The sequence below is a fragment of the Bos taurus genome, chromosome 22 (assembly GCF_002263795.3).
Source record: "Bos taurus isolate L1 Dominette 01449 registration number 42190680 breed Hereford chromosome 22, ARS-UCD2.0, whole genome shotgun sequence".
NCBI classification, from domain to species: Eukaryota; Metazoa; Chordata; class Mammalia; order Artiodactyla; family Bovidae; genus Bos; species Bos taurus.
The window spans coordinates 44,387,812-44,415,144 of record NC_037349.1 but is presented as its reverse complement, the minus strand read 5'-3'; the positions used below and the strand labels follow the sequence as shown (position 1 = coordinate 44,415,144).

At 37.4% G+C, this 27,333-nt stretch overlaps 2 protein-coding genes across 12 annotated transcripts in view; one reads left to right on the top strand and one right to left on the bottom strand.

Annotated features, from left to right (window-relative positions):
• The window catches only part of CCDC66 (coiled-coil domain containing 66), a 39,669-nt gene extending 27,610 nt beyond the window's left edge, over window positions 1-12,059 (top strand). For 4 of the 7 annotated variants that reach the window (XM_059879774.1, XM_059879773.1, XM_005222871.5 and 1 more), the window contains 8 exons: window positions 224-385; window positions 1,937-2,081; window positions 2,521-2,661; window positions 7,863-8,359; window positions 9,210-9,250; window positions 9,833-10,074; window positions 10,331-10,449; window positions 11,683-11,952. In XM_059879774.1, coding sequence (XP_059735757.1) covers window positions 224-385; window positions 1,937-2,081; window positions 2,521-2,661; window positions 7,863-8,359; window positions 9,210-9,250; window positions 9,833-10,074; window positions 10,331-10,449; window positions 11,683-11,769 — 1,434 coding nt within the window. In that variant the 3' untranslated portion in view covers window positions 11,770-11,952. Of the gene's footprint in view, window positions 1-223; window positions 386-1,936; window positions 2,082-2,520; window positions 2,662-7,862; window positions 8,360-9,209; window positions 9,251-9,832; window positions 10,075-10,330; window positions 10,450-11,682 lie in introns of those variants that run through there. The other 3 variants (NM_001192819.2, XM_024982881.2, XM_010817749.4) reach the window with 3 other exon arrangements.
• The window catches only part of TASOR (transcription activation suppressor), a 51,562-nt gene continuing 34,854 nt past the window's right edge, over window positions 10,626-27,333 (bottom strand). For 2 of the 5 annotated variants that reach the window (XM_010817696.4, XM_059879584.1), the window contains exons 16-24: window positions 26,761-26,902; window positions 24,991-25,050; window positions 20,515-21,449; window positions 17,619-17,741; window positions 16,746-16,905; window positions 16,193-16,301; window positions 14,814-14,992; window positions 14,475-14,639; window positions 10,626-13,669 (exon numbers count right to left, since the gene is read on the bottom strand). In XM_010817696.4, coding sequence (XP_010815998.1) covers window positions 13,137-13,669; window positions 14,475-14,639; window positions 14,814-14,992; window positions 16,193-16,301; window positions 16,746-16,905; window positions 17,619-17,741; window positions 20,515-21,449; window positions 24,991-25,050; window positions 26,761-26,902 — 2,406 coding nt within the window. In that variant the 3' untranslated portion in view covers window positions 10,626-13,136. Of the gene's footprint in view, window positions 13,947-14,474; window positions 14,640-14,813; window positions 14,993-16,192; window positions 16,302-16,745; window positions 16,906-17,618; window positions 17,742-20,514; window positions 21,450-24,990; window positions 25,051-26,760; window positions 26,903-27,333 lie in introns of all 5 variants that reach the window. The other 3 variants (XM_005222766.5, XM_005222765.5, NM_001205393.2) reach the window with 3 other exon arrangements.

Genomic DNA, 27,333 nt, shown 5'->3' with positions numbered 1-27,333 from the left:
CTTGGTTCTTCTAAGAGCCCTCCTGGGGTTAAAGAAAAGGCACGTAGAACTTGACAGGTGGGAGATGGGGAAAACCTGACATTCTAATTTAACTTGACATTCTAACTTAACTCATGTACATACTACCTTCTCTATATTTGATGAACGTTTTGAAACACCAGAAAAATGCTGTGTGAATTTTTTAAATTTATGACAGTGATTTATCTTACTGTTTATGAGTTAGAAAGCTATCACTGCTCAGGTAGAAGAGAAGCGCAAGAAAAAGCAGCTCGAAGAAGAGCAGAGAAAGAAGGAGGAACAAGAGGAGGAGCGTCGCCTAGCCCGGGAACGAGAAGAGATGCAGAAACAGTATGAAGAAGACATACTTAAGCAAAAACAAAAGGAAGTAGGTTATCTGTATCCTAACTGTGACATTTTAAAGTAAAAGTGGGTTTGTTTTTAAAGAAAAAATAAACAGAATATTTGCATGTATTTTGAAATAGTGAAGCTGTATACAGAAGCATTAAAGCTTTGTGTAAAGGTTTTGTAAGTAGGAAGAAAGCTGGAGCTGTTATTTTTTCAAAAGATTTTTTCACAGATGCTATTTTTTTTTCTCTGAGGAGAGGGGAGGTCAAGATGAGTTATTACAACATAAAACAAAAATTTTCCATATGCTTAATTTTGAAGTGTTTCCTAAGCAATGATTATTAATACATTTCTAGATATGTTAAGAGAAATGATTGGGCTTTCTGTCTGTATTCATTTGTGAACAGGAGCATTTACTTGCAGAATGACTGGCTGGGATTGATCATAGATTCTGTTGCTATGTTAGAGGATTCCTCTGTGCTAATTAAAGATCTGTTAAAAAGAGTAGAAGAACCTCTGTAGCAAGTGGTACAGACTGCATAGGTATGGTGATACCAAGCGCTGTGTTTGAGTGGACCTGACAAAGAGCAGATTATACAGTGACGTTTGATCGCCAAAGGTTCATGAAATTTACAGAAGAGACAACACAGCACTTGCCCTGGAGCTTGGAGGCAGCGTGGTGGCGTCGAGAGCTCGCCTTTACTTGCCAGTTCCCGCTTGCAACCTTTGCTTCAGAATTAGCTGATGAATGTACAAATGGTTTAGTTTCCGATTTGGATACATAGAATATTCTGAGCCAACTACATCTATGAAATAACTACGTACATGAAAAAAGAATGTCATTTGCTTGAATTATAAAAAATGACCATAAATCTTGAGTATTAGTTCTTAATTATCTAGTGGGTTGGCAAAAAAGTTTGTGATTTTTTTCTTTTTTTTTAAATTTTATTTTATTTTTAAACTTTACAATATTGTATTAGTTTTGCCAAATATCGAAATGAATCCGCCACAGGTATACCTGTGTTCCCCATCCTGAACCCTCCTCCCTCCTCCCTCCCCATACCCTCCCTCTGGGTCCTCCCAGTGCACCAGCCCCAAGCATCCAGTATCGTGCATCGAACCTGGACTGGCGACTCGTTTCATACATGATATTATACATGTTTCAGTGCCATTCTCCCAAATCTCCCCTCCCTCTCCCTCTCCCACAGAGTCCATAAGACTGATCTATACATCAGTGTCTCTTTTGCTGTCTCGGAAACTCAAAACTTTCTGGCCTCTCTAGTTTTCTTTTACCTTAATAAAATTATGTAGTTGACCATTGGTTTTAGAAGCTTTGGAAACTTTATTAGTATAATCTTGAGTGGGTGAAAGAGTTTTTGTGTTTGTGGTCTAATCAGCTGTAGAAAAAGATACTAAAATATGAGCTCCAAAAAGGAAGGAACTTTGTTCTGTTGGCTGCGCTACTCAGTTTCTTGAATAGTGCCTGGCATATAGTAGGAACTTAGAAAATTATTATTACTGAGAGAGAATAGTCACGTCTGTACATGTTTGATAATTGTACTTATAACTTTGTGCACTTCAACATTGATAGGAAATGATGACTCTGCAGACGAATAAGCTGTTCCAGACGATGCAGAGAGCGCAGGAGCTGGCACAGAGACTGAAACAAGAACAGAGAATCCGAGAATTGGCTCAAAAGGGACATGACACTTCTAGGTTGATTCAAAATCTAGGCAGTAAGCACAACTAGAATTTTATTTATATAGTATTTTTTTAAGATTGAGAATAATTGCCTCTTTTTAATACCTTTAAACACTTGTTAACTAAATACTTTTTAAGGAATTTCAGACTTTGAACTAATGTAATTTTATAATGCTTACTTGGGAAATTGCGTTAAGAGTAGAACTAAATAATGCTGAACTTTTCAGTATCTTTTCACATATATTTTCTTAACATTTCCCTCACAATAGGTAAAATGTATACTTTTGTACCCATTTGTACAGAGTTGTCCATTAAGTAATCTCCCTAAGTTCAGTAAGGGACAAAAATGCTGATAAAACTTTAGCCCTTCTAAATTTTTATTGCAGTGTTTACACTACTTGATTAAACTAAAAGTCTTATATGCATTTACTTGCTGCTGTATCATTTTATCAGAAAACTTACTTCTCTTGCCAGTTGATACAATACAAGTGGAATATAACGCCTCTACTAACAACACTGGAAACTCAAGACATGGCTTGGATAAAGTGAGTGGTAAAATGAATACATATATCAACTCTGCAACCTCTCCCAGGAAGGACACTGGTGTGCAGACAGGTATTGGTTGATAAATTGTGATTTGGCTTAAAGTTTACTTAAAATCACAATTAAAATTAAGTTAAATTAATTTAAAGTTTAAAATTAAATTAAAGTTTAAAATTTAAAGGAATTTAAGGTTTTCAAGTAAGAGAAAATGAAGATATCTCTTGGTTTTTAATTTCACTATAGCACCTTTATTAAGATATAATTTACATAGCATTAAATTAACCCCTTTAAAGGATACAGTTCAGTGTTTTTTAAAGGATACAATTCAGTTTTTATATTCAGAGTTGTACAGCCATCACCATAGTTATTTTTTAGAACATTTTTACCACTCCAAAAAGAAACTCTGTACCCATCAACAGTCATTTTCCATTTCCTCCTTCCTCTCTATTCCTGGGCAACCACCAGACTACTTTCTGTCTCTAGATTTGTCTATTCTGGACATTCCATATGATTGAAATCTTTTCTGTCTGGATTCTTTCACTTAGCATGTTTTAAGGTTCATCTCTATTGTAACATATGACAGTAAGGCTTCATCCTATTTATCACTGAACAGTTTTCCATTTTATGCATATACCACCATATTTTGTTTTTGTTCCTCCATTTAATTCCACTTTTTGGCTATTAGAAATAATGCTGCTGTGAGCATTACTGTACAAATTTTTACGTAGACATAGATTTTCAGTCTCTTGGGGGAGAAGAGTAGCATTGCAAAGTCGTGGAGTAACTGTATGTTTAAAGTTTTGAAGAACTACTAAACTGTCTTCCAAAGCAGCCATACCATTTTACATTCCCACCAGTGATGTATGAAGGTTCCAATTTCTTTATAGCCTCACTCGTACTAATTCTCATGGTTGTAAAGTGCTCTCTCATCATGACTGCTGACATTAAGCATCTTTTCATGTGCTTCTTTTAAATTTTTACATAAGTAATTAAGTAATACCCATGTTGGGTGTCATTATCATAGGCTTACTGTGAATCCTTTTCAGCCCTCCACCTATATGTCCAGGAAATGTCTTTTTTAAAGTAATTAAAAAAAAATAACTTCCAGTAACTTTTTATTTTAAAATGTAAAATTGAGATATAACTGATGCATAACATTAGTTTCAGGTATATACCGTGATGTTTATACTGTCAGTGGCACAGACTGGGGCTCCAAACAAGTGTAAAGCTCTTTTCTGGGAGATAGCAGCAGGCTGCAGTGAAGCAGAGGTGACTGTGAGATGGGTTGCTCTGAGAAACGCAGCAGGACTGGGTGTATGCAGACCTGAGGCCTGCCGCTAGACCTTTCTCATGGAAAGATGAGAGTGTGTGTTTCAGCTTTGTTTGTCCGGTGCTCTGTGGTTGGCAACCTGCCAGTAATTGTCTCTTCAACTGTTTTGGTCTCATGAGACCTGGAACACACGCCCCATTGGTTAGAGTCCTGTGGGACCTGCAAGCAGAAGCCCTTGGCCACTGGGACCAGGTGTTGTAGGGTGTCCCCTAGCGGCACCTGCAAAACTTGGGACACCATACAAGCCTATAAACTTCTGGGGAAACACTGCCTTGCTGGCGTAAGGCAGAGGAAAAATGCAAAGGTTACATCTAATGACCTCCATTCCCTGAGAGCTTATCCATAGGCCCCTCGATGTGTGCCAAACTCAAGCCTTTCCTTCAGGCTAAACCTTTTGGAAAAGCAAGTAGGGATCTTTTTCAGAAAGACTGGTGGTTTGTTTTAGCCTGCTGCTTATGCAGTGTCCTTGGGGTTGATACTCTGTCAAGAGCTATTTCTCTGATTGTTACAGTTTCATGGGACCCAAGAATAAGGCCATGGGACCCTGGCCTCCAGAGCCAGTCTGTCAGGGGGCAGCCACTGGGCAACAGCTGCAGAAACCAGGGCACCAGGTGCTCGCAGAAGTTCCCTGCCGGGAGATACTGGCTCTCTGGCCTGGGGTAAAGGGAGAGGGTGAAGATGGCGGGCACCAGCTAGAATAAGGGGGAGGGAGAGTGCTAAGATGCCTCCCGCCACTCCCCTGGAAGCTCCGGAGTGTGACAGGGCAGGGGCAGCAAGGTGGAAATAACAGGCCTAGTGGTGGTGGTTCTTTTTTTAAAATAAAAGGTGATGCCCACTAGCCTCTTTCCACACCCCCACTGTGAGAGAGAGAATTCCAGCAAGCCCGTAGATGTGTTGTTACATGCCTACCCCTTGGGGCAACGCTTCAACTAATTTTTTTTTCAACCTAATTTTAAATGAGCTTCCTTCGTATCGGTGTGATTGGCTGCCTCTGCACTGGGCCCGGGAGTAGGTGACCCTTGAAGAGCTCTTTTTCCCTTCTGCTGTAGCTTTGAGTCGTTTTGGTTTTCATGTTAGATGTTTTGGGGCATTTATCTATTCTGTGCAGATCTTAAAAGTGGGGATGCTCAATGTGGGGTTCAAACCCTTCGCTCCTTGGAGGAAAGCTCCTGAGTCTTGAGTTCCCTCCCAATTGTGGGTTGTAGCACAGAGACAGGGTTTATAGCTCGATGGTGGCTCAGCCTCTCACACCTGCTTGGATAGTGGGGCTTTCTCACTTGCCCAGTATGTAGGGGTCGCCCAGCCAGTTTTTTAGGTTTTTTAAGAGGAACTTGTTCCATATGTATGTGTAGGTTGAGTGTGTCCATCGGAGGTGAGTTCAGTATCTTCATAGGTCACCACCTTGAACTAGAGCCCTTCACTCTTTAAACTAATTACCAGTAGACCCTGCTATCAGGTATTTGTGGTCTTGGTAACTTAAGACAAAAAACAATTTGCCTTGCCATTAAGTAGGGGATAATATTCCTCTGGAAATAGGAGTTGGCTGGTACTGTCTTACAGAAATCCATTCTCTACATAACACTATTTTCTGCCAGTTAATCTTAGATCTTTCTTCAGTATAACGAGATTACCCACATCCTATGACAGGAAAGTAGAAAGGAATTTGAAAAAGGAAGAGAGGGTTAAAGCAACCTGCTTAGTTATCTGAAATCATTCTGCTCATGAGCCCTTGGTATTTTTTTTATAGTTAGCTCTTAGTGTGAAATCTAGTTTGGTCCCTTCTCTATGTCCAGAGTAATAACAAAGTTATATAAATCCTACACATCAACTAAAGTCAAATTAAGTTTTTAAGACCGTGAAATTATGTATATCATCACTGGGTGACTCTGAGGGAATGTAATCCATCAGGGTCCTCAAATATCAGTAGAGTAATTAAAGATGACTTATTTAGAAAGGGATTATTTTCAAAGGAGTGGGTGTGCGGGGATATAGCAGTAGTGCTTTGGTGCTAGTAGCAACTGAGTATTGGAATCTAGAAGACAAGCGTTGGATAGAGGTAACTTTGAGGGGAACTGTGACCTTTGGGAAAGGTAGTCAGCCTGAGGTTAGCTCATAGGGACTGAGACAGTGGAATAAATACCCTGAATTGTCTTTTCCCTTCCTGTAATCTACATATGAACACTCTTGATAAAAACAGAAGCCCAAGGATCCAGAAAACCACTGATAAGGTTCTTACCCATCAGCCTGAGAGCAGGGGAGAGAAGGGTATAAATGGGTCTAAAATGGCAAACAATATCCAGTATGAGGATGTGGGCTGGGCAGCCTTACTAGTAGGGATTAGGCCTGGGGCAGCTCTAGCCTGGAATAACACATTTAGATTAATAGGTGGACTTTTTTTTTTTTTTTTAATGGGCAATCCAGACCTCCTTTGCTTAGCTACTTGTGAATTTAAAATTTCAATCATATGTGGAAAAATAGCCTTTGTAATTTTGAGGCTACCAGCTGTTGTGACAGTAGAGCATATGTATAGTCATGAACATTATATAAGTTGTAAGGAAATTTCAGATGTCTTTTTTCCCAATGGTGAACTTTTCTTGTTTTCAAAATGGAAAAAAGTGAAAGGTTATATGCAATTCAGGGATAGTCTGCTGGCAGAGCATGATGGTACATGAAACATTAAAACAAATACATGAAATGCACTATCAGGAGCAATCAACATTTCCCTAAAAATTATAATCTTGCATTTCTAAGTGAAAACCAGGACAAATCTTTTTTGGAAGTTGGGTTTAAAAAGTGATCTCTATTATGTGATGGTAAGAATGAATCATCTAAGATTCTGATATGTGCTCCAAGTTGAATGACCCTTAAAGGCCTTATGCTGAATGAAATAAGCTGGAGTTGAGGGGAGGGGGCAGTTGTGCATGGAGGCACAAATACTGTATATTAATAGTTTCACTGGTATAAGGAATCTGGGGTTCATGAACAAATTCACGTATGGATAGTAGAGTGAGGTTGCTGGGGTTTGGGAAGGAGGTGGAATGGGGAGTTACTGCAGTGGGTGCAGGGTTTCTGCGGGAGGTGTTGATTGGTTCTGGAATTGTGTGGCCTCATGGGTGTGCTTGGTACCACTGAATTGTGCACTTAAAAAGGGTTTAATGAAAGATTTAGGAAAACTAGAACACTTGTGCCTTATTGGTGGGAATGTAAAATGGTTCAGCTGCTATGGCAAACTGTGACACTGCCTCAGAAGATTTAAAGTACAATTACTGTATGGTCCAGCAGTCCCACTTATGGGCGTATACCCAGAACAGCTACAAAAAGTGAGGTCTTGAATAGCTGTCCCCTGACAGATGAATGAATAAAAATGTGGTATATACACAATGGAATCCTTTGGGGTATGTGTCTACAGACACACACACAATGGTGTATTACTCACACTTTAAAAAGGAGGAAATGCTGACATATGCTACAGCTTGGATGAACCTTGAGGACATTATGCTAACTGAAATAAGTCACAAAAAGACCAATACCTTAGATTCTACTTGTGTTTATAGTGGTCAGAATCATACAAGGTAGGATGGTGGTTGCCACCAGAAGGGGGAAGGAGTTGTTTAGTGGGTATAGAGGTTTTTCTTTGTTGGAATATAATTGCTTTACAATGTTGCATTAGTCTCTGCTGTACAAGGTGAAAGGGCCATATGTATGTAGGTATCTCCTCCCTCTTGCGTCTTCTTCCCACCTCCCCCATCCCACCCCTCTAGGTCAATACGGAGCACTGAGCTGAACTCCCTGCTTTACAACAACTTTGGAATTTATTTTCAAAACAAAGTTTTTGAGGGAAATTTTAATACCTTTGAAAAGATGGTTAAGATGGGTAAGTTTTGCATTATGTATATTTTACCACAATTTTAAGAAAAATTAATCACCTGAACCTTTTTTTTAGATGACTTAAATATAGGAGTATTTACCAATACAGAATCACGCTGTGGATCGGTGTCAGAGAGGGAAATTATAAATTGTTCATCCCCTGAGATTGCTGCAGAATTTAATGAACAGTTTAACACTAAGAATAACAAGCAAGAACTAGTAAGTCAGATTAAAGGAGCCAACTTAGAAAAAGAAAACAGTTGGTATAATGACCAGTGTAATCAGATCACAAGAAGAGAGAAGCAAACAAAACATATGAAGAAGTGTCCTAAAAGGCCTGACTGGAACATAAATAAGCCACTCAGAAGGTATATTCCCGCGTCAGAAAAGTACCCTAAACAACTTCAAAAGCTGAGAGAAGAAAAAAAGGTAAGAAGGCAGATGGAACTGCTTCATTTGATTGAAAGAAGTAATCCTGGACAAATCTCTCAAAATAGAGGCACTTCACCAGAAGTTCTTCTTTCATCTCATCAAGAAACTGATCCAAGTTTCAGGCGACAGCTAGTCAGAAAGGTAAAGCTGTTCTAAAAAATATTTTTTAAAATGCATCAAAGTTTGTAGAATGAGACTACAGTTCCTCACATGCATGTTTTGACAAGAAATTTGCTTTATTTTATACCAGGGGTCAGCAAACTATGGCCCACGAGCAAAATACTGTATGTGCAGAAGCAGGCTGCAAATGTAGTAACTGCCGCCTGCTATTGCACATGCAGTATTTTAGGAACACATCCATGCTCATTCTTGTGTCTGTGGCTAACTTCACGCCGCAAGAAAAGTTTTATCAGAGTAATTCCAACAGACACCACGTGGCTTACAAAGCTGAGTCTACTATCCTTTACAGAAAAAATTTACACTTAAACCCTGTATAGATTTCTGTATTCAAATACCCATTCAAAACTCGTTTATAGTCTGTACATAGCTTCCCTGGTGGCTCAGTGGTAAAGAATCCACCTGCCAATGCAGGAGACCTGGGTTCAATCCCTGGGGTGGAAGATCCCCTGGAGAAGGAAATGGCAACCTACTCCAGTATTCTTGCCTGGAGAATCCCATGGACAGAGGAGCCTAAGTCCAGGAGGTTGCAAAAGAATCGGACACAATTTAAAGACTAAAACAACCAGTGACAATGAATATTTGAACCAACACTCATTGAGAGAAATATAACCCATATATCCAGAGGATAATGGGCAAGGTCAGGAATGACTGGTTTGGTTTCTCTGGAGAAATACCTAGCCTATTATTACCTAGTATCTGTTGCTCAAATCATTGAGAAACATTGTAACAAGTAAACCACTACAGTTATTTGTGGGGATATATGGAAATGCTGTTATTTACTCCTTTCTACATTTGTATATCCATCATATAGGAAGAAGAACCTCTGAGAACTAATTGTTTTAGCAGGGAAAGGTATGTTATGGTTTTCATTGCTACTTAGCGCTTTTTATGTGATATAACGGTCAGCCTAAGCAGGAATGTGACATTTTCTATTAGCTCCAGATTTAAAGTGTTGATTTTCCAGATGTCAACAGTGGAATAGACATTCTCCTTGGATTGAGAGGAGAGGGAAATGACTGGTTAGCAATAGAAAATAACCAATGGTAAATTTAGAATCATTAGATTTTTATTCTCTGCTTTTGGGTATGAACCATCTGGTTTAGAGTTGTCTCTGAATGTGGCTCTAATAGCAAGTTTACTTCAGGTGGCATAAGTTGTTACATTTAAGTTTTCTCCCTGTTCTAAAGTGTGTCTGTATATGTATATCCTCAGGAAGTGGTAATAACTCCCAAATTAATCCCATTTTATTGGCTTATTTTAGGAAAAATTATCATAAAACTCAAGCCTTTTACACACAGTGTTCCCTAAGATGTTATAAGTACATTTAGAATAAACTGAAAAGTGACTGAAGAATAGAAAATGCTTAATCTAAAATAAAAGACACAATAGTTGATTAATGCTTTAAGTCCTTTATTGTGTTTTGGGAAAATACAGGTCTCAGTCGCCACCATTTCCGGCAGTGAAAAGCAGAACGCAACAAACTCAGACACTAAAAAATAGTAATTATGAAAGAGAGAATCTGATATCGGGACATAGTCAAACAGAATTATCACCTGGGATTTCTGATCCATTTCATTTTATTCCGTATGTCCGAACCAAGGAGGTCTATTACCTGGATCCAGATGCACCATTGTCTAGGCCTGTAACTCAGAATCCTCAGTACCAAAATGCACATGGTAAGTAAATGTATCCCCACCCTAAATTCAAAATCCAAATTAGTATTTGAGTAATACTAATAAGTTTTACCCCAGGAGGGGTAGGATTTCACTCTTTTGGAGTCAACTGTAAAATTTTGTATTGAATATGTATTACTTAAATTGGTGCTTTCCTAGGATATAAATTAATGAATCCCTAGAAAATTATAGCATAGGGCTATTTCATAGTATCAAAAATGTATTTGATTTTTGTCATTTACATCCTGTCTCACCTCAGACCGAGAACAAGAGCTGTTTGCCTCTGACCATCTCAGGGACCCACTTCTTAATCCTAACTTGGTGAAAAACAGGGATCGACAACAAGCAATCCTTAAGGGACTATCAGATCTGAGACAGGTATGAGCCTTTCAAAAGTGTAGGTGTGACCATATTCTGGTGGAGGAGTGTTAGAATGGCTAAGCAGTTACTTAAGCCAGATTGATGATTACATGACTTAGGTCACCTCTTTTCTTCTATTTGATTCACATTGCCATCTCTAAGAGTATTTCTTTCTAGCATGAAATCATGAGACATGAGTATTAAAACAACTTTATTGAATGAAAATGCATACATTTGAAATGGCAAAGCATGATCAATAAGGCCCGAAAACAAGTACAGTTGTGGTTTAATTCTTAGTAATGCAGTTCACAAATTTTTTAAAATGCATGTGTTGGCTGTGTTTAGAACAGAGCATTGATGTAAGACCCAAAGAGCACTATATACTCAGTGTGAAATTACATGTATCGTCTTACCAGACTTTTTCTCCCAGACCAACTGTGACTCATTACCTTGCTCAGGTAAAAATTCCAATATTTAAGTCTATAACTTTTCTCTATCAGGTAGCCTTGAAACAAACACCTGTTGCTGTGCTTTAAAAAAGAATGACATACAAAACTGTGTTTGCAGTTAGTTTTGATTCACAGTATACTTTTCCAAAACAAACTGTAGTTTTAGGAGTACTTTTTCCATGTCCAGTCATTTACAAATGCCTCTGTATAAACTTGTTGATTCAAGTGTTAACAATTTTTTTTCTATAAAGCTAGAAAATCACCCCCACTAATACAGGATTATCAAGAATCCTTTAGCTTTTTTACACGTTAGCATTGGTTACACCTAGACTGAGTTTTGTAACTCAAGCTTGGAAATTCACACATATTTTACTTATATTACCTTTCAAAATGACAAGCATAGTCTAGCTTAGAGGAGACAAAAGTTGTGAGGTTAAGAGAAAGAATGTAATACACATACACCTTCACCTGTATAGTGACCATGTCGTATTTCAGCAGGGCCTTGTGCCAGCCACTAAGGTTAATGCAGTCAACATATACACTGGATGTTAAGGGAGACTCAGGATCTTTTTAAGACATTTGAGGAAAAGGTAAGGGGGGGTGGCACCTCTTTAAGGAAAGCCATCCATATTGGTTTTATGCTAAAAATATGAAGACAGTCTTACAAATCTATAATAGCTATATATAGTAAGTACAGTATCCGAGTGAGAAAGTCTGGTATAAAAATTGAAAACATGTTTTGAAAGTAAATATAGAATAGGGTTAATTTGCACACCTTACTAACAAATCAATGTGATTTCAGGGCCTTCTCCAGAAGCAAAGGGAGTTGGAAACTAATCTCATGCCTTTAGCTGCAAATCAAGAAGAGAATTTTAGTTCTTCATTTTAAATGTAGAAAATTAAATCCTTCATTTGTGTTCCAAATTATAAAATGTGGTTGTTGCTTAACTGTTTTTACAAGTAGCCTAAATTTATTTTTTAAATGCTTATTTAAAACTTGTACATTATGTAGAAAAATGCTGTGTATGTATATTATGTATTTAAAACAATAAAACAGTTTCATAAAAGCTCAGTTAAGAAAAAGTTACCTGCTCTGTCACAATGTGGGTATGTATCTACTTACCTTAACACAGCCTGGAGTTTACAGATAATGTTCTTCCACACTTTACATGTAGGCTTACTAATTGAAACACCACGTATCTATTATAGTCTATAAAAAGAGTTTGAAGAGTAGGACCTACAGTTCTTTTAGTGGCCAAAGGGAGGTCTGATGTCCCAACATTACTAAAATAGCCCAGATTCAGCTTAGGCTTATGAGGAAGTTTTTTTAAGTCCTTTGATGACTTTTATTGTAGAAACTATAGTTTTTAAAAACGTCTACAAGTTTGTATTAGTAATGAAGAAGCATTTTTTTTAACCAGTACATGTGGATTCAAAATTTTTATCTCCACCATGTACTTTGGTACAGCACTTAAGTGCTTACATACCACCTGAAAAATATACATATATTTTTTTCTAACAATTTAAAAACCTGTAGCAAAGTTGGTTTCAAACTGTAACTGCCTGTAGTAACAGAAACCTATCTTTTGAAATATGAAACTGAATTTGGTTAAGTCTAAGGACCACACAAGCACTGAAAAAAATAAAAGCTTGACCAAAATTTTAGTAACAGGCAAAATTACATGGTTAAGTCTAAAGATAAAAAATAATGCTGCCTGGTATTAAGTCCTAAGTACATAGTTTTATAACCTAATGAAATTGCTTTGTTCGATAAATCCTGAGGTATCGAGCCAAAATCCTGTAAATATTTATTAACATCACTGGCTTATACCTGTGTAAAAACACTATACAAAAGCTTAAATAAATACAATAGTTGATACATCATTTCAGCAAAAGTATTTGGGATAATCTGACATTAGAGGAAGAAAAGTAAAGCCACTACTGTGCACTATCCTTTTGCAAATATCCTAGTTTTATATATAAAACAAGCTTCAATTTGAAGCCAAAGTACAGATGACATATAAAGTGTAAAACTTAGAAGTGCCAACATGAGATAATTCAAGTACAATATATGTTAAAAATATATATATTTATTTCAATTTTCAGAGGCTTCAACTGTTACAGGCCATCATGATTTAAATAAGAGGGGGAAAAATGAGAAAGGAAAAACCTTTTGTTTAAAGAAATATAAATTGTTAATTCACTTTTAAGAAACAGAAAAAGTCCATAACAACCTATTTTTAAAAATTACTGTAATTATTTCTCTTTTGAAAACGGCCTGCAAGAATCACTTTTCCACCAACTTAATGGAGATGGAGAGTTCTCTCTATCCAAGCTTTGAGTATAAGCAGATAAAAAGTCATTTTCACTTTCTTGAGTCTGACTTGATGAAAGGGCATACGGTGTGCCCAAAAATGTCTGATGAGTGAGAACATTAAAATGACTAAACTGATGGGACATATTTAATCGACTGTGATAAACCTGAAAGCTGCTATATGAATCTTGTTCAGCTGAATTACTGTTCTCTCCTTCAGAGCATACTCTATCAATAGAAGCTCTCTCTGCAGAATCAATTTGATAAGTCTCATCTTCTAATAAACTTTTTTGCAAGTCAAGAGACGATTGCAACTCAATTTGAATATTGTTTTTTTGATCTGTTCCACGTGATCCTTTGGTCTCTTTCTCCAATATTTCTGAATGAAAATTGCTGCATACTTCTATTTGTGAGATTTCATCCCCTGAATCCAGAGACATATCCTCTTCATCCTTTTCATCGTTTTCTATAAGAGCTACATTTAAAAAACAAAAAGTCCTCCTCTATTGAAATACACAATTTGTTTAAGTTTTAAAATTATACACTACTCACACAATATAACGCGTCAGGGTCTGCAAGTCCACAATCCCTTAAAGCTTGGTCTTCTGCCACAAGTTCACTTAGTCACAACACTCACACTAGGTGTGAATGTCCAGATAATCCGATGCTAAAAGCTTCTGCGAAATGTGTTCACGTTTAATGTTGGGAAATCCCAACTCCCAGCTCCAAAGGGGTTAATGTCAAAACAGCATCTAAAGTTATACGGTAATTCAGTATTTGACAAGACAAATATAAAATAAAAATTCTGACATCTAGCTTCACTGGATTACTACTAAACTGGTTAGCTCTATCAAATGTTCGATCATCTCTGCTTTTCCTCGAAAACAAAAAGTACATCTTTCATTTTACATAAAACCTGGAACCAAAGCAGAGGCCATCTCACAAAAGACTAAAGCTATGGATATCTCTACTACTTTATCATTAAACTGCTTTAAATCACAACAGAAGCCAGTAATACTTACATTACCTCCAAAGAAAATGCTTACTCTATATAAGTATAGTATGCAGTCTACCATTAACAGCTTACACAGACTACAGTATAATAAATGAGATTTTTGTATATTCTAAGTAAAAGAATGATAAACGCCTTGAAACACTTCCCCTGAAGCTGTTTACACTGAGGTGAGCAGTTTCAAAATAAGTTTTCATTATATGAAATCAAAACAAAACCATTCTTTTTCTGTCTACCTTAAAGAAAATGAAAACTACTGAAAAGTTACCTGACTGTGACTCAAGATTCTCATTAGCACCAAGCAATGGAAGGTTTTCTTCTGTGATTGAGTTGTGATAGCCCACAAGGTTTTTAAAGTTTTGCATGAAGTCTTCAGCAGTTGCAACCACTATTCCATTATCAGTATAACTAGAAATCATCTTGATACTCTTTTCTATTTGGGGGAAAAAAATGTTGAATATAAAACACTTGAAAATATTATAATGCCTGTCCGCAGCCCTCAAAAAACCCTCCTCCACATTTTCATAAACACCCCACACAGTACCACAAAATCCTTTCATCCACATTCCTGTATTCATAGTAGAAAACTTAAGAGCATTTGCTTTACCTGTTAAAAAGACTATGTGTCGGTGCTGTATGTTCTGAGCCTGAAGTCTGATAAGGCAATCCAATTCTGGAGCATTTCGAGTTTGTGAATCACAATTGTGGTACGACAAAATTTCAACCAGATGTTTCTTCTGATAGACATTCAGTAGTGTCAGCAGACTTAGAGCTTTAGCATTCAATCTGTGAAATTAAGTAGGTTCAGTATCTGTTCTGCATCTCTAAAATTTAGTATGGATGTTTTCGCTTGAAATTAACAGCATAATTTCTCAATAGAGGCAACTGATCACAACCACACTGCCTAGCTCACTGCCTGATGTATGGGTGCTTCTGAGTTGAGTAGAAACTGTGCAATCCCATGGTTAAAGGCTTTCTCTGGGTCCAAAGCCTGAAGACCAGTTACTCAGTTCAGACAAAAATCTCAACTTACTAAATAAACTTCACTTCTCTTCAGCTTCACTAATTTAGAAATGTAATGAAAGGCGTAAAGGACAGAAAGATATAAATCTTTCCTTCCAAAAGAACATGGCTCTAAGCTATCTCTACCTCCGGACACAAGGCAACCTGTGGCAGAAATTACTGGCTGTTGTCAGAAGATGAGGGTATTAATTTGAACAGGTTATACCTTTGGGCCTCAGTGTTGGTATCTGTTATAAAAGACTTGCCCAATGCCTACACTTCACATGATTTGATGTTTTTAAAAAATCAAATTCAATGAAAATTTAAAATTATTTAGGCCTGAATTTCCCTAATTATGTGCCATGGAACTTCAACAGGTACAAGAAGAAAAAAAAAGTTGTTTGGCCTATGTTTTGGAAATGCTGACTGACAGAACGTAAACAGTATCCTTATCCACAGTTTCTCAGACCCTTAACTGTGTAAGGAAGGACATTCCATGGACTCTAGCAGTCATCTGATGACAACAATCATTTGCAGAGCCTCTCAAGGGACTAGTTACTATTCCAAGAATCACACTTTGAGAAGTGACTTCTGGACATGTTAGAAATCACTTATTTACACAAATTTATGAACTAATCATAGAACCCCTTATGTCAAAAATAATCCTTGTCTCATGTGTAGTATTATTAGAGTAACTGGGATAGGACCTGATCTAGCATATATACAGTTCCTTGGCATATATACAGTTTCATTAAAAAAAAAAAATGCTGATTATCTCATTTTATAATTCTAAACCCAAATGGCAAAGGTCATACACCTATCTAGAACTTTGGCAAACCTCTACATAAATAAGAATACCATTTTGGCTGGTAAAAGATACCTATGACAACCAAGCAGCATCTATCATCTATAAACATAGAGAACAAAATTCTGTGAACAAAATGTTAAAGTCAACAACCAATATAGTTATTTTTCTAACCTTACCTGCCTAGTTCCTTTAGTTTTTTCTGAAATTTACAGTGGACTTTCCATTGCCATTTTCCTTCTGGAGTACTAAGTTCTTCAAGGAATGTCAAAAAATTTTTAAGGTTCTCTGTTAGAGATAATGAAGTTTATTTTAAATTCAATAAATAAGTCACTCCACAACTGAATTATGGAAAACATGTTTGCTGGTATTACATAGGAACACCTACTTTCCTATGTAGTATTTTCTTTTTTCTCCCCTCAAAGGGAGACAGATCTAGCAATCTCTCTAAGATCTAATAAAATAAAATCTACACACAAAAAAACAAGTTAACAAAAACCAAAAGTAATCTAAGTGAAGCAGGTGCAGAGAGCCCTGCTTTATGCCAGATTTAGAGGAAGTTATTCACAGAGTAAAAGAATGGCAAAGAAATGTGTAGTAATAAACATTCCAAAAAATGGTGGAAATTACCTGGCTGGCAGAATGGACAATACATGAAAAAAGTACGAGTGGGCCACTTATGAGAAAAACCAGAGAAGACAGAGGTTACATGCTTAAGAGAATAAATCTTACCAATTGTGATTACTTCTGGATTTAGAATGGATTCATCAGAAACAATAAAACCTCCAGATACAAATAATTCATTGTATGTATGATTTTTAACATCATCCAGACTATCAACACCAGCAAAACTAACACAAGGGAGCTTCTTTAACGTCACCAAACAAGGTACCTATTTAAATACAAAAATAAAAATAGAAATAAGGATAGACTAAACTGTGAAATGTACAAGAAACGTACTGTGGCTCACCTGTACTAACTAGCTAGGGTGTTGCCTCTGAAAAGTCAAATGCAAAAATATTTACATTTTTTCCAAATATACTGGGCATCTATGTTGACAGAACACTCTAAGGAAGAGGCACTTATAACAGACCTGGAAATTCATCATTCAGAATGATGAATGCTAACTTGTCCTGCCCTGCGAGTACTGAGAATTCAAATGAGGCAAGAGCCTGGAACAGTCACGAAAGACTTCAGAGAGCAGTGGTGCTTGACATAGGCTCCTAAGACTAGATGGGGCACCCCCAAACCCGAGGGGCAGGGAAACTGGTTTGGCAAACAGCAGGTATAAACAGGTTTTCCAAGGACATATGAATGAAGGTGGTAACAACAGAGTCAGCAGACCCTTGGCATTCAAGGAGTCAATGTTCTTACTCTTGACTAAGCAATAGGGAAGATATGGGATAGGCCACAATTGAAGATTTTGCAGAGGTGCAAACAGGAATCCCACAAGTCAATTCACAGAGCACAGTGCAGGTCCTAGATGTCCCAAGCGCGAGGATTTATCTCCTTTAAAACTTAATATTTTAAAAACCAACAGCTTCAGTCTCAAAGACAGTAGAGATTTTTTACAACCAAAGTAAGGAATTCAGTGGAATAGTCTACCTTGTGAATGAAACCTGCAATGTCTTCATTTTGAATAATAATCAATAGTTTATCTAATTTTGATCTTCTTTCCAAAAACTGTTCTGGGTGACACTCTGTATTGCCTAATTTGATAAGATACTCCTGTTGAAAAGAAAAAACACTAAATCAACATTTGAAAGTCTTCTTGCAAACATCCATTTAACACCAGAAATGCAAGATAAACTGGTTATATTTAACTACTACTGGACTATAATTAATGATGACCTTTACACCAGGGCCCTCAGAGATCAAGGCCACTCTTAGAGAAGACTCTGAAGCTCAGAGCTTTCACGGTCACAATCACAGCATTACAAATCCTATGCAGTCAAAGCCAAGTAAATGCCAGCTGGGGTAACAGAACGGAAAGAATGGATTAGCCCAGTTTTTAACTTAGTACTTATTCTGGGCAACCACTCCCTCCCTTCCATTTTCCCTTCCTTTTAAAGCAGGCCCTTGATTTTCTGCAGCAGTTACCAGTACATTCCTTCAAAGTAACAAAGCATTTTTCCAACTGCTGAAGCTAATTCACAACCACCCCAAGATCATTCATACAGAGCTTCAATATGTACAGTGGTACTTCATATTAATTAGCCCTGCCTGTCAAGTCTACACCTTCAAACAAAACAGACTCTCCCAATAACGCCTCCTACCATGCTGGTGACACAGAACTACCTCAAAGGACACAAGGTAAGCAGTCCCGGCAGCGCTCTCTCTGCTTGCTGGGGGAATCCTGAACCCTGAAGCAAAAGGCAGGATTCTGAAGGTCACATTCCTCATTTCAGACGCAGGAGAAGATTAATTTTCTCATGGTTGGCAAGGCTGGTTAGATAACCATAAATCTGAACCAAGCTTGCCCCTACCAGTTTTTAAGAGCTGCCTCCAAGTGTCACACCCACAGAAGTTGTTTCTGTAGCCCTGAAGCATCTATGTTGTTTCATTTCACTCTAGCCGCTAAAGCCTCTGGAGAGAGCCCAGAGCAGCTTACCGTCAAGGTATGAAAAAGGAAGTAAGTGTCTTAATAGAGCAGCTTATAATTTTTGGTCTGTTTACACTAAGAAGCTTTAGATGCAAGTTTGTTTTATATAAGAGTATAACTCATAAAGCAACAAATCATTTTGGTTCCATAAATATTCAGGAAGTTTAAAACTTTATAATAATAAATTTTATTATTTATTTTATTCATTTATTTATTCATACTCTAACATTTTGCAAAATTTCTAATGGGTATTAATTAAAAGAGTTAAATTCTGGTCTAATTTCCTTTTATTTTTAAAATAAACATCCTTTTTCTCTTCTATATAAAATAAATAACAAATATTATTTACTCTAAGCCATAATGATTAAAACCACCATTCATAAGTAAACACATTTATTTTAAGTGTCTTACAATCTTTAAAATACAGTGGGAGATGGGAGTTACGCTGAGCGCACTGGGAACCGTGCCAGACCCACTCTCATTGAGCTCCACGCCAACGTGCAGTGATGCCCCCAAAGACGTGCAAACATGTTGCTGGGGGTGAAAAAATGTGGAGAAGCTCAATGCTTCAACATACAGGGCAAATATGCAACCAAGAAATTCCTGAAAAATCTGGTTTCATCTTCCCAAGGAACTACATGGAATGAGTAAAGGCAACATGCTGAGCACTTGGCTGCCTCCACTTCCATGCTCTTCACCTTCCCCTGAGCAATCATGCCAAGTATGCCAACATCAGAGATCCCCAAACTGACAAAGGCTCACGGAGTGTCAAAGCATGGAGTTTCTGAGGCACTCTGGGCTGTAAGTCACTTACAGTCCCTTCTGCTTCCTCTAACTAAAAAAGCAGAAGCTCATCATGGTAAGTAAATTGCATAAACGAGAGCAGGCATATTTAAAAAACTAAGGCATTCCCTTACTAAGGAAAACTAGGGCTTGCTTCCCTTGCGGCTCAGCTGGTAAAGAATCCGCCTGCAACGCGGGAGACCTGAGTTTGATCCCTGGGTTGGGAAGATCGCCTGAAGAAGGGAACGACTACCCATTCCAGTGTTCTGGCCTGGACAATTCCATGGACTATACAGTCCATGCAGTTGCACTGGACAATTCCATGGACTATACAGTCCACGCAGTTGCAAAGAATCGGACATGACTGAGCGACTTTCACAGAAACAATGACACAAACAAAGCATTCCCTTAAGGAGTTAAAATGCTATACAGTTTAGTGAATACTAATTGGCTAACTACTATTACTATTTAATCACTAGTTAACCACTAATATAATTGTCCCATGTGTTATGAATTTTATCTGTCTCTGTGTATTTTTTTTTTTTTTTAAATCAACTGCCTGAAATGCTAGTCCACTCCACAGGTTGAGTACAAAAACGATTCCCTGCAATAAAGAATCTTTCACAATTGGGTACGTTTTTCAGAATTATGTTTTTTGATCAATAAGGGCTACAGGGAACCCTGGCATGACCAGGACATCAATAAACACCAAAAGACACCGTCATTAGGTCATCCCGGATGGTTTTGGTTTTCTATCTGACTGATAAAACGCCATGAGGTAAACAGTGACAACTTCATTTCTCTGCATCTCTCCCTCTGCTTTGTTAAAAAACCCAAGAAACATTTAAAATCTCTGAATCAATACTGTAAAGGTATGGCAATATGTATGCAGTTGGTCTTTAAAGTGACACTATGCAAAATAAGATTCAAAATTCTAAGATGTATAGATCATAGGTTCTGAACTTAGTTGAACTTACTAGTCTTTGACTCCACTCTGCATTCAGTTATAAAAAATAATATGGTCAGCATTTAAAAAAACAAAAAATCCATTTTATAGAGGTCAGACTCAACAACACAAGTTTAGATAGCATTATGATTACCTTCTCATTTAGTTACCTTTATTTCTTTACAGAGCACACTCTCTTCTTCTTCATGAATATAAAATTTCACAGTATTTTTCTGGACATCTTTCATGATTTTAACCAAACTGTTAAATACTTCAGGTTCTAACTGGCTTATAAAATTTGAAAGAGCTGGCTGGGCAGAAATGTTTACATCATTGGGTGATTTTGCTGTTTCTTTTTCTACTGGTTCCCGGGCAGTGTCACCAGGTACAGTATGATCAGAAGTCACCATTGGCTCTGTGGCTTGATATGGCTGGTTCACCGCTACTTCAGTTAAACCCAAAGCTGAAGCGGAATGCTGCTCATGAGAGCTGGCATCTTTCAAAGGGTCACTACCAAGTAGTTCAGGACGGTGTTTACTGTTGAAGTCGCCTGAAGAAACTGGAATGACATGCCTTGCCAGAGGACTCAGTGCTATCTTAGGACAAGAATCATTAAGACTGACTGGTGGCAAATTCCCACTCTTGGCTGATGCTTTGATAATAATACTATTCAGTTTCTCATGCAAGCCATCTACAAACTCCTGCACACCAGCTTTAGAAGTCTTAGAATATATGAACTCGGAAAGCCGTTTCATCTTCTCTTGCGTTGAAAAGATAGGTGTGGAAATTCTACTGACATATGAAACATTCTTTTGCTTCAGAATCTCTTCTATCTTCCTAGAAAAGAGATTGTACTCTCCTAGCACTGTCCTCTCTGTGGTCTCGCTCGCTGCGGGCGGCTCTGGTGCTGGCACACACTGCTCCTCCACTGCCACCACCTGACCTGCCAACACGTCCTCCTCAGTGGTGCCCTTCAGTGTGTCTGTAAATGGAGAGGATGGAAACTGGTAATCAGAGCTTCTCTGTCTACTTATTACCCGGGGGTCATTAGGAAAGGCCTCCTGTGGTGGCAGACACACCAGCTGTTCTTCTGGTGATTTCATACCTATACAGGAAGAGTTTATTATTACAAATGCAATCCAATATTAATCTGAAATTAATCTCATCTGAAAATACAAACTCATAAATAAGGGGGGGGGGAAAGGCCAGGTCAACTATATATTTAGAACAAACTATGTATTGAAAAGTGGAGTAAAAATCTCAAATAATGGTATGATCCTATCACCTATGTGCCCTTATTTTATGGCTGCTTTTTGTATTTCAGTAGCTTAAATGACAAGTCTGAATGTTACTTTCTTTGATTACTTTTGAAGTAATCAAACAAATGCCAATTTAACATCACTACACATTAACTCATTTACTTACTTCTGCTTCCCTACCTTTCCATACACCTGACTCTAACAGACATGTTTTAATCAGAATAGTTGCAACAGCTTGTTCAACCCCTATAATCTTTGTGAAGTAATGCCCACTACTGTGGTAACACCTTCTTAATATGAAAACTTTTGAGTGTAAGGCAAGTCAAAGAACATCAAGCTGAAATGCTGTGAGAATAAGTTGCATTCAGGATCTAGGATAATTTTATCCGTTTTCATATTTGCTCTCATATATAGGGCTGTTTACCTATGGGGTTGCATAGTGGATTTGCTACAATGTTAGCGACTTATCAGGGCAAGAAAGGCTCAATAATACAGGAAGAGAACATATTTCATAGCTGCATTAACAGTAATGCTTTTTGATAGCACTTTTTAAATTTTGCTTGGAAATAATTCCAAGAGAAATCATAATAGCTATTTCCCCATTTGAGATGAGGAGATCATTAAGCTAGCTAATGCTAATGGAATTATAATTTTTGATTCTTGACAACTAGCTCAATCCATAAGAACATAAATCCTAAATTCTTCCCCTCACAAATCCTAAATTCAACCACAGTATGTTTTTGAAACTGCATTTCAAAACAGGCACCCTAAATCTCTCTGTAAAAAACAAGGGGAAAATATGTTTACAGCAATTTGTAGTAAAACTTTATTTCAGTAAAGACAAAGTTTTGTTATTTCTGTATTCAAGTTCCTATTACATAATTTTATCTTTCAAAATATTACTAATTTTTCTTAAATCTTAGCCAATATTCCCTAACAAATTGCTACTACAGTATATAAAATGTTACATCTAGACCAGAAAGTCCACACACAGTTTTAGTTTTCAAAACTGTAGTACTTTTAAGATATAGTGGAATCCCTATTAAAGTTTATACCCAGGTATAGCAGTGTAACTTTCTCTATATAAAACTCAGTTTTGATTTCCCCCACATTCACACTTTTGTAAATGTTTAAACAGCTCAGCACTTAGTTTAAACAGCTCAGCATTTAGTTTATGACATTTCTCTACCAACCCCAGTGGTTACCATGAATCACTGCACCCATTAAGTACTGCAAAGGCACCTGTCAGCAGGATATGAAGACCATTCAGGAGGTCTGTAGGTAAAAGGGAAGGGGAACAAAATACCTAGTGTACCAGTTCAGAATCACAACTGTATGAAACTGAACACCAGAAAAAAATTCAAGTTCCATAGGAATTCTGAACACATTTCTTAAATCTGCAGTATGGCGTTTAGTGGACATATGAAATGTCAGGATGGATACTTAAGAAAATGTAACAAGGAACCCCTTGGTGATCCAGTGGTTAGGACTCTTACTGCCAGATCGGATCCCTCCCTAGTCAGAGAAGTCCAGATCCCACAAGCTGTGCAGTGCAGCAAACAACAAATAAGTCTGTAACTAACGTTGATTGATTGGATGAAACTACATGTGTGGCCCAGGGCTGGAAGACATTTTTTGAAGTATTTTTGTACTTCTTTGACATGTACCATGTCAAATATCTGATTTAGTGAAATAAAAAAATTTAATTGCATCTCATGAAACAAATCAGTTAGGGAGGACATTTAAAAACTTCTGAAGGAAAAAAAAAGGCTTCTGAATGGTTTACTATTAAAAATACTTGAAATACATTCTCCCGGAGTTTTCTGCTATAGTTAAGACCAAGAAGCTTATTCTTAAAGGGCCATGGATAAAAGAAACGTTTTAAAATTGAATTATAACTTAAATTCATTTGGGGAATTTTCCATATTCAAAAACTAAACCAAATTCCCTTTTGAAACTGCAAATGATCAACATCTATTTTGTACAGATTCCCTATTTTTATTAAGATCGAAAATTTCATTATTTTAAAAATTCTTCATAAATGATTTAAAAGAAATACACGTCAATATCCTAACAGCACGTTTCCTACTGACTCTCATTCAAGCGTTGTGGCACTGTGGCTTCTAGGTGCAAGGACAGCAGTGAGTTTGCTAAAGGTAACATCATTTGGATTTTTATACTTTTAACAGCAAAATATGAAGATGGTATGCCAAATAAAGACTGCAGATGCGGATGGATCATTCTGAGACATAAACAAAATACTGACTTCTCCCAATAAAAAAGAATTACTGATAGAAGCAAAATATAGATGAGTCCCAGACATAAAGCTGTGTAAAAGGGCCAAAACCAAAAGAGTGTAGGTTCCATCTACCTTAAATTCAAGAGCAGGTCAAACTAATCTATGCTGAAAGAAGGAACATTAATGGTTATTGTTTGGGGCAGGGAGAATACTGACCGGGAGGATGCAGAAGGAAGCCTTCTGGGGTACTGAAAATTTCTACATACTGATTTGGGAGGCAGTCACCTAAGTGTTTACATATGTAAAACTTCATCAGCTGTAAAGATTTATGCATTTTCCTTTATGTCATGTATCTATTCTTCCCATTTTCTGCCCCCCACACCTGCAATCGTCTTTTCCTAGGAGGAAAAAAAGATCTTGAAGAAAACTATTAATTCAGTCTTTTTTTTTTTCCACCCTCAAAGACAAGAATAACCACAAAGATCTACTAAAATTAAAGTAACTTAGCTCTTCTTCCAAACAGAAAAAACAACACAAGGTTTCTGAAAGAGTAAGATCAAATGAAACAGAAACAAAAAAAATCCAGACCAAATTCCAAGCAAGAAGAGTCAGCCTGTGGCCAGCTGCCAAGATACTGAACTGAGTTCAGACAAAAGAGACTGTCTTCCAGGCACCTACTATACAACAAGCGAATCAGTAATATATGTACATGCTTCTCTTACTATCTGTAGAAATTAGTTTTACAAATAGAAGAAGAATTCAGTCAAAGAAATTTAAGACTAGGAATAATGTACCTAAAAGATACAATGGCCTCACCTCCTCATATTTTTTTTAATTTAAGAGAAACTTGAAGACTGCTTCTGTAGAAGTGGATTAAGAAAAATATTCTGGTCTTTCCAAGTCCTTATATCAGACAGAACCTACTGTAGGTGAAAAAAATTTAATCTGTGAATATTCAGTGACTCCCTTGAATATATTCTTTATATAAGAATATTTTATATAAATGAATGAATATTTTAAATACAATAAATAGTGTCCAAATTTTCTGTAATTAACAGACTTAAACTGACGCCCTCCTGACAGATAACCAGAACTACAGTAGCAATTCTGAAGGGCACATCGACGAAAAGCAAAGAGAGCCTTCTCACCTGCTGCTTGTTTCTCACCATGTTTTCCCAGCTGGTCTTCTGGGCTTCTGGCATTCCCCCCTGAGGGAAAGCAACCATTAGAATTGTACACTCTCTTCAGATACTGGTGACAACCTTTCAAAGCACCCTTCCAATAACCCCAAATGCTAATAAATCCAAGTATTCCTTCGTGCACCTAAAATAATCCTGAAGGGTCATTAAGAAATGGGAAGTTGCTTTCTTTTCCCTTCAGGTGATGATGGAGTATCGACACCTAGATGCTGTGCCTTCAAATGACTCTGAAACCAACTATGAAGGTGTCTAAATGATTAAAGTTAGGATAAGCACCTTGTACAGACTACTTCCTTATTCAGTTTGCCCAATTCAAACCAACTTCTCCAGCTGCTGCTCTACTATCACTTCTGGGCCTTGTGCCTCTCTAATAAGGTATCAAGTAGATAAAGGTGCTGAAGCCCACAGAAACTCATCAAGTTTTTAGAAATTCTTCAGAGTCCTTGGAGGTCTCAGTAGCTTTTAGGTCATAAGCCAGTCTGCTTTCAAGCAAAAACTGGTTTTTGTTTTTCTTTTTAAAGGTTAAATACAGATCAAGGAATGGAATACATGTGCCCTGGACATATTTCCCCAAATGCTTAGCTAACAAAGATGAATAAGAACTTGGAATACTAACAGTATCTGTATGTGTGGGTGTGTTTATGTGTTTGCATAGAGAAATTAGAACACTGCAAAATGATCTTTCAATATCTGCTAAACTAGTGATAAAGAACCCGCCTGCCAATGCAGGAGATGTAAGAGACACGGGTTCAATCCCTGGGTGGGGAAGATCCCCTACAGGAAGGCGTGGCAACCTATTTCAGTATTCTTGCCTGGGACCCTGCTGGGCTACAATCCATAGGGTCTCAAAGAGTTGGACATAAATGAAGCGACTTAGCATGCTCACACGGAGAAGGCAATGGCACCCCACTCCAGTACTCTTGCCTGGAAACTCCCATGGATGGAGGAGCCTGGTGGGCTACAGTCCATGGGGTCGCTAAAAGTCGGACGCGACTAAGTGACTTCACTTTCACTTTTCACTTTCATGCACTGTAGAAGGAAATGGCAACCCACTCCAGTGTTCTTGCCTGGAGAATCCCAGGGACGGGGAAGCCTGGTGGGCTGCCGTCTATGGGGTCACACAGAGTAGGACACGATTGAAGTGACTTAGTAGTAGTAGCATGCTCACAAACTATTTTTGCCCCACTATAAGCTTTGTAAGGTTCTATAAGCTTTCTAGGGATATTTACATTCAATCATTTCAGGGCATTCTCCACAATGATCCAATTTCTTGAAAATAACCCAATATTAAGCAAGAACTGTTTATTCACTTCATTCTAAAAGATGAACCTTAACATGAACACTTCTTAGATGATAGTTTTTGAAGTTTAATAATTTGCAAAGACAGCATTTAATTGGCTGCCCAAAGACTCTCATTGACCCCTGTAGCTACCTCACCTTATTAGAAACCCAATTTCTGCCAACAATTTTCATTTGCAAGTTGCACGTTCAACTCGATAGAGAAAGTATATTTTAAATCTTTCTCTTTTCAATAGGCTCTTTTGCAGATACTGACCAAGAACACAGCAACACTCAATGATGAATATCACATTGCTCAAAATAAGACACTGAAGATATCAGAGCCAAATAAGCCCCAAGAATTTCCCAGATGAAACCCTTCAGAAAACTACTCCCTAAGTAAAACCAAGCAAACCTAAGTTCCAGTGCACTTGTTCTTACCTGTAATTGGAATCAGTTTCCAATGTATCTCAGTCTCTTCAACATTATTTGACTTAGATTGTCTATGGAATCCATGTTCAATGGAAATAGTAGGACACAAACTGCAATCTTCAAAATTATTCATGCTAATTAAATTTGGATCCTAAAAATTAAGAGTACAGATTCAATACCTTTCTTTTCAACTAATTTTAAAGTCAAGAACGAACACCTTTTTTCACAGCAAATGCTCAAACCTCAATCTAAACATTACAAATGAGTAAAATTAACATGATAAAGGCATTATACTCTCATCTCAAATACAAGTGAATGACTAGCACTTTCAACCAGCTCCTGACAAAACAAGTTGTCCTGCTGTGACTTTTTATCACAATGGTACATCTTAGACTGTATGGGCAGCAGCAAGAAAAACACTTGCATTCATCTCTTTGTAACAAGGAATAACTTACAAATACTATCTGGCACAGACACTATTACTGAAATGTGTATCATGTCTTTGTGAAAAAGAAAAACAAGCACACCCACATGCTCCCTTTCACATAAATATTCACAAAAGCAAACAAAGATAATCCGATG